An 11980-nucleotide genomic window follows, 5' to 3' on the forward strand; every position below is an offset into this window, starting at 1 on the left:
TATGGTCCAGATTTGATTCACCAAGCTATTGAGAAGGTGAAAGTGATACAGGAGCGATTGAGGACGGCACAAAGCAGGCAAAAATCTTATTCCGATGTCCGACATCGTGATCTGGAGTTTGAGGTTGGTGATTGGGTTTCCTGAGGATCTCACCAATGAAGGGTATTATGCGTTTTGGGAAGAAAGGTAAGATGATTCCAAGGTATATCGGGCCGTATAAAATTCTTCGACGGATTGGACAGGTTGCTTTTGAGTTAGAATTGCCATCCGAATTGGAATTTGTCCACCCGGTATTCCATGTATCTATGTTGAGGAAATGTATTGGAGACCCTTCTCGAGTCGTCCCTATCAAAGATGTACAGGTTACAGAGGACCTATCATATGAAGAAGTGCCATTGGCTATATTAGATCGACAAGTCCGCAAGCTAAGAACAAAAGATGTAGCTTCCATCAAAGTATTATGGAGGAACAAGAATATGGAAGAAATAACATGGGAAGCAGAAGAGGAGATGAAGTCTAAATACCCGCACCTATTCTAGAATGAAGATAACAAGGATGTTGGTGGAACACATGATACATTGGAAGGTGAAATGGCTCTATGAGGTAAGCAATAACATGAGAATACTCTTCCTTAATACAAAATGGCGATATGCAGATAATGTACATGTCCATAATGCTTTGCATACTCTTGTAAGGCCATACATTGAGTTAACCGCTTGCAAGTTTGTCCTCTATTTATGGGAGAAACTTGACCGGAATCCACGATGATTTAAACTCCCCATGAACCCTTACATTCGAGGACGAATGTTCCTAAGGGGGAAGGGTGTTACAACCCATATCCACATGCGTTAGTTCATGCCATATATTAGTTAACATAAATTCAAGAAGGAATTACCTTTGAGATGATAAGAAGTTAATCATATTGGTCTTAAGTGATACAAGGGTGTATAAGGGTGATTAATAAGTATTAGAAGTTAAACGAATCAAAGATGTGGTAACTCGTATTTTCAGGTAAACCTAGAGGTTCTTAATACACTCACGGTCATGTATTAAGGTGTTTGAATCATATAATTTCCGTATCATAAGTCTTGAAGTCAAACGAGTTATGAAACAAAAGTCGACAAACGTTATCGCAACTTAGGTTCATAATTTTACTTAAACATTAGGTTAAATGTTTCTAAGTTTTTCTCCTAATTTACAAGGAATTACGGGGTGATCTACCCACCAAATTAAAGATCGACGAGTCTAGTTTCCAACGCATTAAACCATTTGTCAATACGATCTTGGAGTATAGAGATATTTATATTTTTCCAAGCCTGTGCAGATTGGTAGATGACGAGTAGGTGCATCACCTACTTGCCAAAATAAGAGGACAAAATTAAAAGACCTAAGTCGGCCAAGAGAGGACTTTTAAGGGGTTATGAACTCAGTTATTTCATCCATATTTCAGACCCTCAAAACCAAAGTTAACCCCTGCAACTCCTCCCCAAAAATCCCACACAAACCCTAATCGATTTTCCTTCTCTTTCAAGTTCTATTTGAAGGTAAAACCTAGAGTTTGAAGAACCAAGGGAAGAGCTGAGTTATCCAACAAGTAAGGTAATTTACTTCCATCTTTCATACATTTTTATCTGCTGTGAATTCATGGTAATTCGTTCTATACATGTAAGAACTCACGGGACGGTGATCGGAAGCCGTGAGTTCGAGTTATTCACTTGTAACGGACTGTTTTGTGGACTGTTTTGTGTTACTATTGGGTTGAGTGTTTTACTACTATTTTGTGGAGTTTTGGAGGTGTAAGGGTGTGGAGGAACACCATATATATGTAGGGTTGTGGGCTGATAGTGATTCGTAACATTTTTGCGTCGTTTGACACGACTACGGTGGTCGTCGTATGTATGATGTAATAAGGTTGTGCGTGGACTATTTTGGGAGGCTCAATATGTTTATTATTTATGTTGTTTGGGCTGTTTGGTGATTGTTTGGAATGGTGTGAAGTCATATATATAGGGGAGGTGCTGTCCGTTTCAACGTAAAATAGGTTGTGGTCGATACATAATAGTTATGACGCTTAAATGATAACGATAGTATCGTTTCTCTTATTGTAGACTAAGGAGTTGTGACAATTGCATAGCTTGTGATTGGGGCAGTATATACAAGGTATGTGAGGTTATCTCTTTTCTTCTTTTGCACGACTCCGATTGTACATATTGTAATGAACGAGCTTCCAAAGATACTCTACTCTTATAAGCTAGCAGTACTTACATTGCTTTCCCTCTTATGGAACGATTGATGTTAATATTGCTTCTCTTATTCTTATGTTATCAATGTTGTTGGTACTTCCTGATTCTTATAAGGTTCGTAATGAAGAGTTGGTCCTAATAACGTGTACAGAGAATACCGACCTTACGTCACTCCGAAAGGTTTAGAATGTGATTCCATGAGTCGAGCATGCATTATATATATGTATCTATTTTACTCTACCGAGTCGCGATATAGTCGGCCGGGTATATAGTCGGCCGGGTACGACACCTATTGTGCAACCACTGATCAGTTGGGTTTTACCGAGCTCCATGTGGTCAGGTACGATTCTACCGAGCCTTATGATGGCCGGGTATGTTTTTACCGAGCATATTATGGTCGGGTACGATATGATGATGATGATGCCCACAGAGGCGTATGTTTTAAAAGTTTATGTATACATTCATATGTATCATGCATTGCATGTCAGTAGCCCTCAGAGGTACTCAGATTTTCAAGGTTGTATATTCTCTATCCCTGCTTACATTACTATTCGTATTTATGGTTCCCTGCCTTACATACTCAGTACTTTATTCGTACTGACGTCCTTTTATGGTGGACGCTGCATGTCATGCTGCAGGTCCTGATAGACAGGCAGGTGCAGCTCCCCCACCATAGAAGGTTGTCCAGTTCAGCAGTGATTAGCGAGATTCCTTCTACGGACTTGCCATGGTCTTGGTATGCATTTCTGTTATAGACATTATGGGTATGTTGGGGCCCTGTTCCGGCTATGTTGAAACACTTATGTTCATTTAGAGGCTTATAGACAAGTGTCGACTCATGTATAGTTTGGTATGCCTTGTCGGCTGGTTTTTGTTGTGTAGTCTTTAATGGTAGCGTGGTAGCTCATACCTTATATGTAGTTTCTTGATTGTCTGGTCATCCCCTGCTATGTATGTTCATGCCGTCATATTTTATTGCTGGTTGTCCATGATCTAGGTCTACCATTTATATTGATCTCATCAGCCCTAAAAGATAATAAAGAAAGTTAGATAAAATGTACGTTGGTGCTCGGCAAGTATGGTCGGGTGCTAGTCATGACCCTCCAGTTTGGGTCGTGACACAATTCATTTGCCTTAGTTTCTAGAGATGTCTGAAGAAGTGGAATTAACATGTCTAATTTTCATAAACCAAATGTTTTCCCCTGTATTTTTCAAACATGGAATAGTCCTGCTACTGATGTAAGCTTTTGTCCTTGCTGTTGTATAGTAAATAATTTACATCTGAATATTAATGATATTATTCGTTTTAGTGTTTTGAAGTCAACGTCCAACTTATAAAACCAAGTGATGTGATTGTTATTGTAATTGATGCAAGTTAGCAAAAGTGAACTATGAGAGTGGTGACTTGGTGCTATTTCATGTCATCTTGACATATCAAGTAATGTTTTTGAGGCCTGAAAAAAGTGAAATGTATTACTTTAAGCTAAAAGATCAATAAAATGTGGATTGTTGTGATCATTGAGAAGCTCCGAGGTAATATATTTGATCGTGAACACTTTGAGATAATTGATGAGTCTATTTTATTTGCACCTACTGCTTGTGGGTATTGTTTCAGTTTTAGCTTCAAACTGTATACATATTATCCGGTATTTTTAAAAAAATTGCAAGTGGCTATAATCAAACTCTTACTTTTTCCTTATTCTGTGAAATCAGTGCAATGTAGTGTTCTTATTGAATTATAGTCACTCACTTTTTGTTATTCAAAAGCTTGTATGTTTTAGTTGATAGGTTCTTTCTTTGAGCTTTTCCTTTTCCTAAATACCATGGTATTGATTATGACTTTACACCCAACTAGAAGCAAAAACCTTTTGCCTGGACATTTGTTGGAACATCGGTCACCAATGTAAAGGAGTATGGTGAATTTGAATCAACTTCAGCCATGTTCTACAGGATTTTGTGGTCTAAATAGCATTTGTCCTGCTACCTATGATAAGGAAAAGGTGATTTCTGAACTACGTCTAATAGAACCAGTCAGAAACTACAAGAAATTGTTATTTGATGTCTTTCATTCTCTCTTTACTTTGTAGTGCGGATTTAATAGAACGAGCTTTCCAGATCCTTGACCAAATTCCTGGCAGAGTGACATGTGCATACAACCACAGTCAGGTGAAAATATCTTCTATTGTAATGTCCTAGATTTGCAGCCAGTATACTCCTAAAACTTATTTTTGTGTTTGCTAAACTTTAGGGCGTCAAAGGATTACGTGATACAATTGCTTCTGGTGTCGATAATGTTGGTTCTTCATCCTCTATTCAGGTTCATATGATGATGCAGTCGTTCATAAAATGATAGAACTCTCTGTCCTATCCCCCAATATCCACTTTATTCCACTTCAATTTCCCTCCATAGTGGCACTCTCATATGTGCATGTGCTTCAATTTAAAGTTGATCAGTGCTAGTTGTATAGTTGGCCTTAATAGGCTAGATTAACCTACTTTTGGAAGAGATTATTATAAAAGTTTATTAATGAGAGCTGACCTGATTGGCTTATTATTCAGTTGAAGGTGACACGTGACCCTCTTATGTATGCTTTTATCTGGTATTTTAGGTTCCCTATTATCTTGATGAAGAAATATGATGGGGACTGGGGATCTCAGAGCTTGAGAATCAGTTGAAAACTGCAAAATCCAAGGGTATTAAAGTTAGGGCTTTGTTTGTGATTAATCCAGGCAACCTAACGGGGCAGGTAATGGTTTATTAGATTTTGGAATCTCATCATTGATTTTCATCATTTAGGAAGAACCTACTGTGGTGGAAAATTCTAGCCTTCCCTTTCCCAATAAAATTTCAGAATGTTTATATATAGCATGAATAGCTTCTATGTATACCTTAGGTTCTTGTTGAGGCCAACCAACGAGCTATTGTGGAATTCTGCAAGAAAGAAGGCCTCGTTCTTTTGGCAGACGAAGTGAGTTTATTTCCCTTTAGATGCTTCTTTGCTTGATTATGGAATTTTTTTTACTTCCATGGGAATTTACCAGCGATTCTGAACTTGTTTGAGGGGGGTCACAATTTTTTCATTCCTGAGTATTGTGCAATTAATTCTCAAATTGTAAGCCTCTCATATTTTGTGGAACTCATGCAGGTTTATCAGGAAAATGTTTATGTGCCCGAGAAGCAGTTCCACTCGTTTAAGAAAATTGCTCGGTCTATGAGATTTTGAAAAAAGATATCTCTTTAGTTTCTTTTCTGTATCAAAAGGTGGATCGTACTACCTCCATCCATCCCTCTCTTGTTGGTGGTCTTTCTTTCGTTTGTCTGCATCTTACGAAGTTGTGGGGGAAAAGGGGGGAAAAGGGTTCTCATCTCATAATATATATTGGAAGCTGAAATGGAGATAAACAATTTCACATTATTTGAAGGCTATAACAAACAATGCATCTTTGTTTGTCTCAGTTGCAGGTATTGGAAGACAGAGCTACTAAAGGGAATAAAGAAAATGCAAATGGGGAACTTAAGGCTTACAAACCTTCAGAAATTTCTATGGGTTTGAACAAGAAAACCTCACACGCTGATTAAATTAATGGTGTGGTCAAGCTTACAAAAATGGATCAGTTACAAAATCAGGAGATGATGTGAAAGATGTTAAACGAGGCATGTATTAGAAAAGAAACTTGTAGCTAAGGGTATATCAAATGAGGTTTCTAATAAATGCTGATTTAAATTGATTAATATGTGTAAAGTGTTATCATGATACATAATTTTATTTTTAGTTTATTGTTAGGCTGCACCTTTGAACAATTGGTGCTGCTAGTTAATGTAGTACATGATATATAAGCGTACGCATTTGAACTTTTTCGTTATTTGATGTAGTTCTTGAGAGCTTCATACGTAACAATGATCTCAAAATATCTGGTAATATATGTTAGGTAATAAATGTGATTACTTGGTATATTTAAAAAAATATAATTTTATTATAAAAAAATAGCACTTTACATGAATTCTAGCAGAAGCTACGCTTGAACAATGTGGCCTATAAGGTTCCAAAAGCCACACTTTGAAAGTGTTGCTGCAGGACTTAAAAAGCGTTAATATAAGGGTATGCACAAGCGTGATCTTTGTACCTTATAGGCCACACTTTGAAGTGTGGCTTCTAAAGTAACACTTCAAAAGCGTGGCCTTATGGAAAGGGTTATGCCAACTTAGGCCACCCGTTAAAAGCGTTATCTAAAGTTAAAAAGTGTGGCTTTTTCTCAAATGCCACACTTTATGCTAGTTTAGGCCACATTATTTAAGGGTGGCGGAAGGCCTAAAATGTTGTAGATATTCCATCCAAGTTCATTGTCTTAACTTTGATTTTTCTCTTTAATTTGCTATTGTTATATATACTGTTCAAAAGTAAATAATTCTATCTGTGATATTAGGCCATACGATTATCTAGCTACATTATCTACAGGTTCTAGTAGCAACACCTTACACCATTATCTTGACTAGTCTGCAAGTCCAGCCAAACCATTACATTATCACAAACCAATATTTCCAACGTAATTAGTAACTTAACAACGACGACACCGGTCCCATTTTTACCCTATAATCACCCTGCTAATTAGTCTCTCATAAACACCAAGCCATATAGAATTCTAGTTACCGGCACTTCAACCCATAACTTTTGATGCGAAATATAAATTTATGTGTAAGAATTTATTGTAATTGCAGGAACTAGTAAATATGAACCCATAACTTAAAAAGTTATGAGTTCGGAAGTTTACGTGTTTGGAAGTTTACGGGTTTAGAAATTATTGAATTTACGGGTTCGAAAGTTTAACGGTTCAGGAGTTTATGAAATTTGTGGGTTCAGAAGATTGGTTGTTCGAAAATTTATGGGTTTATGTTTATTGTATCTAAATTATTTATAAATACTCTTGACAAGTTATTTTTCTTAATTTACCAAACACCGAAAAATAAGTAAGATTAGTGCTTGTTTTCAAATAAAACATTTTCTTGGAAAACATTTTCCGTTATACAAAACATGTAGTCAAATATCTATAAGTAAAATTTTATTAATTTTAAATTCCTAAATATTAGGTCCTTACATAATTCAAATAAGGAAAGATTAGTAGTGTCACGATCCGGATTTCCCACCCCCGGGAGTCGTGATGGCGCCTACTAATGAGAGCTAGGCAAGCCAATCCTTAACTGCTTACATCGTTAACAATTACTTCTTTTAACAATTTTCGGCGGTAGCATGAAAGCAACGAAATTAAATAAATATGCGGAAGACTTAAATTTAAAGAAAGCTGAACAATAATGCGAGAATCAACATATGCCTCTACCCAAGAACTGGTGTCACATTACTCACGAACCTCTAAGAGTGCTAAATACAACCATTTGAAAGAAAATATAAACTGTTTGTCTCGAATATATGAGATAACAGACGGAAATAAAAGATAGAGGAGACGCCGGGCCTGCGAACGCCTGCAAGGCTACCTCAGTGTCTCACTGGACTAAAGGCTGGCTCCCGCGCTACTACTACTGTCCAAAACCTGGATCTATGCAAAAGAGCACAGAGCATAGTATTAGCACAACCGACCCCATGTGCTGGTAAGTGTCTGGCCTAACCCCGGCGAGGTAGTGACGAGGCTAAGACCAGACTCCAAATAAACCTGTACAGTTATATAATATATGGCGGAAAAATAAACAAGTAATAAGCAGTTAAAGCTGGGGAAGGGGAACATGCTTCGGGGATAGCAGTTAAAAGAAATGACAAGGAATAATAAGGAAGCTAGCACTATAACTTCTATCACAAATGAAGAAAATAAAGGCAACTTTCACTTTCAGTTTCCTCTTGTTGCAGGCGTGCAATCCGATCCCATTTCTCATATTTCGTGGTAGGCGTACCACCCGCTCCCATTTCATTCTATCTCGTGGTAGGCGTACCACCCGCTCCCATTTCATTATATCTCGTGGTAGGAATACCACCCGCTCCCATTTCATAATATCTTGTGGTAGGCGTACCACCCGCTCCCATTTCATAATATCTTGTGGTAGGCGTACCACTCGCTCCAATTTCATCAATCTTGTGGTAGGCGTACCACCCGCTCCCATTTCTTAATATCTTGTGGTAGGCGTACCACCCGCTCCCATTTCATAATATCTTGTGGTAGGCGTACCACCCGCTCCCATTTCATCAATCTTGTGGTAGGCGTACCACCCGCTCCCATTTCATAATATCTTGTGGTAGGCGTACCACCCGCTCCCATTTCATCAATCTTGTGGTAGGCATTGTAAGCACGTGATTTTTGCCCTATATGAGAAATACTCTCAAAAAATGCAAAATAAAATGATTTTCCTTGGTGTGCAATTTTGAGTACTTTTGTGATATTGTGGCAGGCGTACCACCCGCTCCCATTTCAGTTCATCACACAATCACAAGAAATCTCGGCAAGGGAACATAAGTAATATAATAACCGCCCGGCAAGGGAACAAGGATATCGAAATAGTCATCTCGGCAAAGGGAGAATCAGCTATAACCAATCTCACTTTGCTAGTACTCAGTTCAATTAATGGAAATACTTAATCATAGAGGATCATTAATTAAAGTATACAAGGTGTCATTCAAAAACACAACAACTTTCAAGTTAAGACCCACAGTCATGCTTGACACCAACGTATAGATACTCGTCACCATGCCTATACGTCGTACTCAACAAGAAGCAAGTAGCAAATATGACTCAACTTCTAATCCCTCAAGCTAGGGTTAAACCAAACACTTACCTCGATGCCTTGAACACCACTCATGTCTCAATTATAGCTTTACCTCTTGATTCCACCACTAATCCGCTCGAATCTAGTCATAAGTTACTTAATCACATTAATAAATGCTAAATGAATCAACCCCAATGCATGCAAATGAGTTTTCCAAAGTTTTACCCAAAAGTCAAAATTCACTCCCGGGCCCACGTGGTCGCAACTCGAGGTTCGGACCAAAACCCGATTACCTATTCCCTCACAAATTCAAATATATGGTTTGTTTTGAAATCGGACCTCAAATTGAGGTCCAAATCCCTAATTTTAGAAAAACCTAAGTTCTACCCACATCACCCAGTTTCCCCATGAAAATCTTTGATTTGAAGTTGAAATCATGTTAAAAGATGTTAAGAAGTAAAGAAAATAAGTTAGAAATCACTTACCAATCGTTTCGGAGAAGAAACGTTGTTTAAAAAATCGCATCTTATGTTTTGGGGTTTTGAAAGTGTAAAATAACTAAAATTCACGTGTATTTATACCCCTCTAAAGTTCCCACCGCGGACCACGCAAGAAGGACCGCGGCCGCGCAGGTTCCCTGAAGACCTGCGGATCATTGCCCCGTGCGGACCGCACCAAGTCGACCGCGGCGGCACAACACCCACCGCGAACCGCTCAAGGCGACCGCGGCCACGCTAGCCCCTCCGCAGCCGCACGTGATTGCTCGCGGACCGCACAAGAGGGTTCAGAGACCTGTCAAAATGCCTGAACCTGCAACATCTGTTCTTCTAAAGCCTAAAACATCCCGGAACCTATTAGAAACTCACACGAGCCCTCGAAATTCTAAACCAAGCATGCACACTACCTCAAAAACACCCTACGAACATATTCATGTGATCACATCACCAATATAACATCATGAACATCGAATTGAGCCTCAAGATCCATGAAATTTCTCAGATTTCCTTTTAAACATCAAATTTCCCAATTTGGGTCAGGATCACGTTAAACGACGTCCGTTTTTTACCAAACTTTACAGGAGTGATTCAAAACATATATAAGACTCGTACCGGGTGCCGGAACCAAAATACGGGCCCGATACCATTGCTTTATAATCAGATTTCATTTCCATTTTCTTTAAACATTTTCAGAGAACAATTTCACTTAAAAATTCATAACTCGGGTTGGGGACCTCGGAAATCGATTCCGGGCATACGCCCGAGTCCCATATTTTCCTACGGACCCTCCAGAATCGTCAAATCACGGGTCCGGGTCCGTTTATCTAAAATGTTGACCGAAGTCAAATTTATTCATTTCGAGGTCAAAACTTAGCAATTTTCACAAGATTTCACATTTAAGCTTTCCGGCTACGCGCTCGGATTGCGCACACAAATCGAGGCGACTCTAAATGAGGTTTTCATGGTCTCGAAAACACTCATTTCAATTAGAAACAGGTGATGACCCATAAACAATTGAGCTGGAAATTTTAAGCCACAACATTTCTCTTGGAAAAGTTAAAAACATTATTTACTTACGTACAATTCCAAAATTGCCGACAACCTTAGCTTCCACATTGACGAAGACTTAGGGGTCCATTGCAACTTCTTGCATTTACTCCAAAACCTAAAGTTCTCAGCATCCTTCCCAAACTCGTCTCTATAAATAGCTAGCATTCTAAGTCTGTCTTTGCAGTACAACACTAAACCTAATTAGAAAACCTTAGTACCTATTTTCCTTCAAAATGAAAATGGGCATTTTCAAATCCATGTTAATTTTCCCTTTTTTTCTCATTGCTAATTTCCTCCTCTTCACTCACTCTGATGCAACCACATTTGATGTTCGAAACAATTGTCCTTACACAGTTTGGGCTGCCTCTGTGCCAGTGGGTGGTGGTCGCCAGCTCGACTCTGGTCAAACCTGGACAATCGACGTGCCAGCTGGCACGCAAGGAGCCCGTATTTGGGCCCGAACTGGTTGCAATTTCGATGGTTCGGGCCACGGTAAGTGTGAGACTGGAGATTGCAATGGTCTTCTCCAGTGTCAAGCTTATGTGATACCCCCAAACACTTTAGCTGAATATGGCTTAAAACAATTTAATGATCTTGATTTTTTCGACATCTCTCTCGTCGATGGATTCAACGTACCGATGGACTTTAGCCCCACCTTCAATGGGGTCACCCGTGGTATTAGGTGCACTGTTGATATTAATGGACAATGTTCGAACCAATTACGAGCTCCTGGTGGGTATAATAATCCTTGTACCATTTTCAAGACTGATAATTATTGTTGTAATTATGGAAATTGTGGCCCAACTGAATTTTCGAAGTTTTTTAAGGATAGGTGTCCTGATGCCTATAGTTACCCTAAGGATGATCAAACTAGCACTTTTGCTTGTCCTACAGGAACCAACTATAGAGTGGTTTTCTGCCCATAAATGCCACAAAGCATATACTCCTATATATTTTGCTTTAAGTGGCCAGTATGAAAATTTTCGTACTAAAGTGTACTAAATAAGAAGCGATCTTGTTAAACTTGTTTAACCAAAAATCTGAGTCTTTGGTCAAAGCTAAAAAGAAATTCGGGTTACTGATAATCAGGAGACGAAAACAAAATATTTCTGAGAATGATGGTAAAGCAGTAAATAGTTTTGTATTTCAGTAAGATCCCAATAATATTTCGTATCCTTACAGATGGTGAGTTCTTCTCCTTTTATAGCTAATCCTAGGAGAAGAGGCAATGCCTTTGTCTTAATGAGGCAATTATGAGCAATAAATGACATTAAAAGAAACGTTACACAATCATTTCTTTTTAAAACAAATATTCTAACGTATTTGATATTTAATGCTATATTTAAACTCTTTTACATCATCAGATTCGTATCTTCAACTTCTTCCGATCTTCGGTCTTTAGATGACTTGGATAGGTACGAGACTCGTACCTATTTTAATAACGGTCCGCACCAGTGTTACTTTCTTTTTCCCTTATCTGTTGT

The 11980-nt window shown here is 38.5% G+C and overlaps 1 protein-coding gene across 1 annotated transcript; it reads left to right on the plus strand.

Moving 5' to 3' along the window:
- Positions 1–10660: 10660 nt before the first annotated feature.
- On the plus strand, positions 10661–11535 carry LOC107805712 (protein P21). Its single transcript, XM_016629784.2, has one exon. The coding sequence runs from the start codon at positions 10730–10732 to the stop codon at positions 11420–11422; it is 693 nt and encodes a 230-aa protein (XP_016485270.1). The 5' UTR covers positions 10661–10729; the 3' UTR covers positions 11423–11535.
- Positions 11536–11980: the final 445 nt, after the last annotated feature.

Source organism: Nicotiana tabacum, chromosome 1, assembly GCF_000715075.1.
Source record: "Nicotiana tabacum cultivar K326 chromosome 1, ASM71507v2, whole genome shotgun sequence".
Classification (NCBI taxonomy): domain Eukaryota; kingdom Viridiplantae; phylum Streptophyta; class Magnoliopsida; order Solanales; family Solanaceae; genus Nicotiana; species Nicotiana tabacum.

Excerpts from the sequence above, each read along its gene's own strand:
- LOC107805712 (XM_016629784.2), top strand. The coding sequence starts at position 10,730 with ATGAAAATGGGCATTTTCAAATCCATGTTAATTTTCCCTTTTTTTCTC.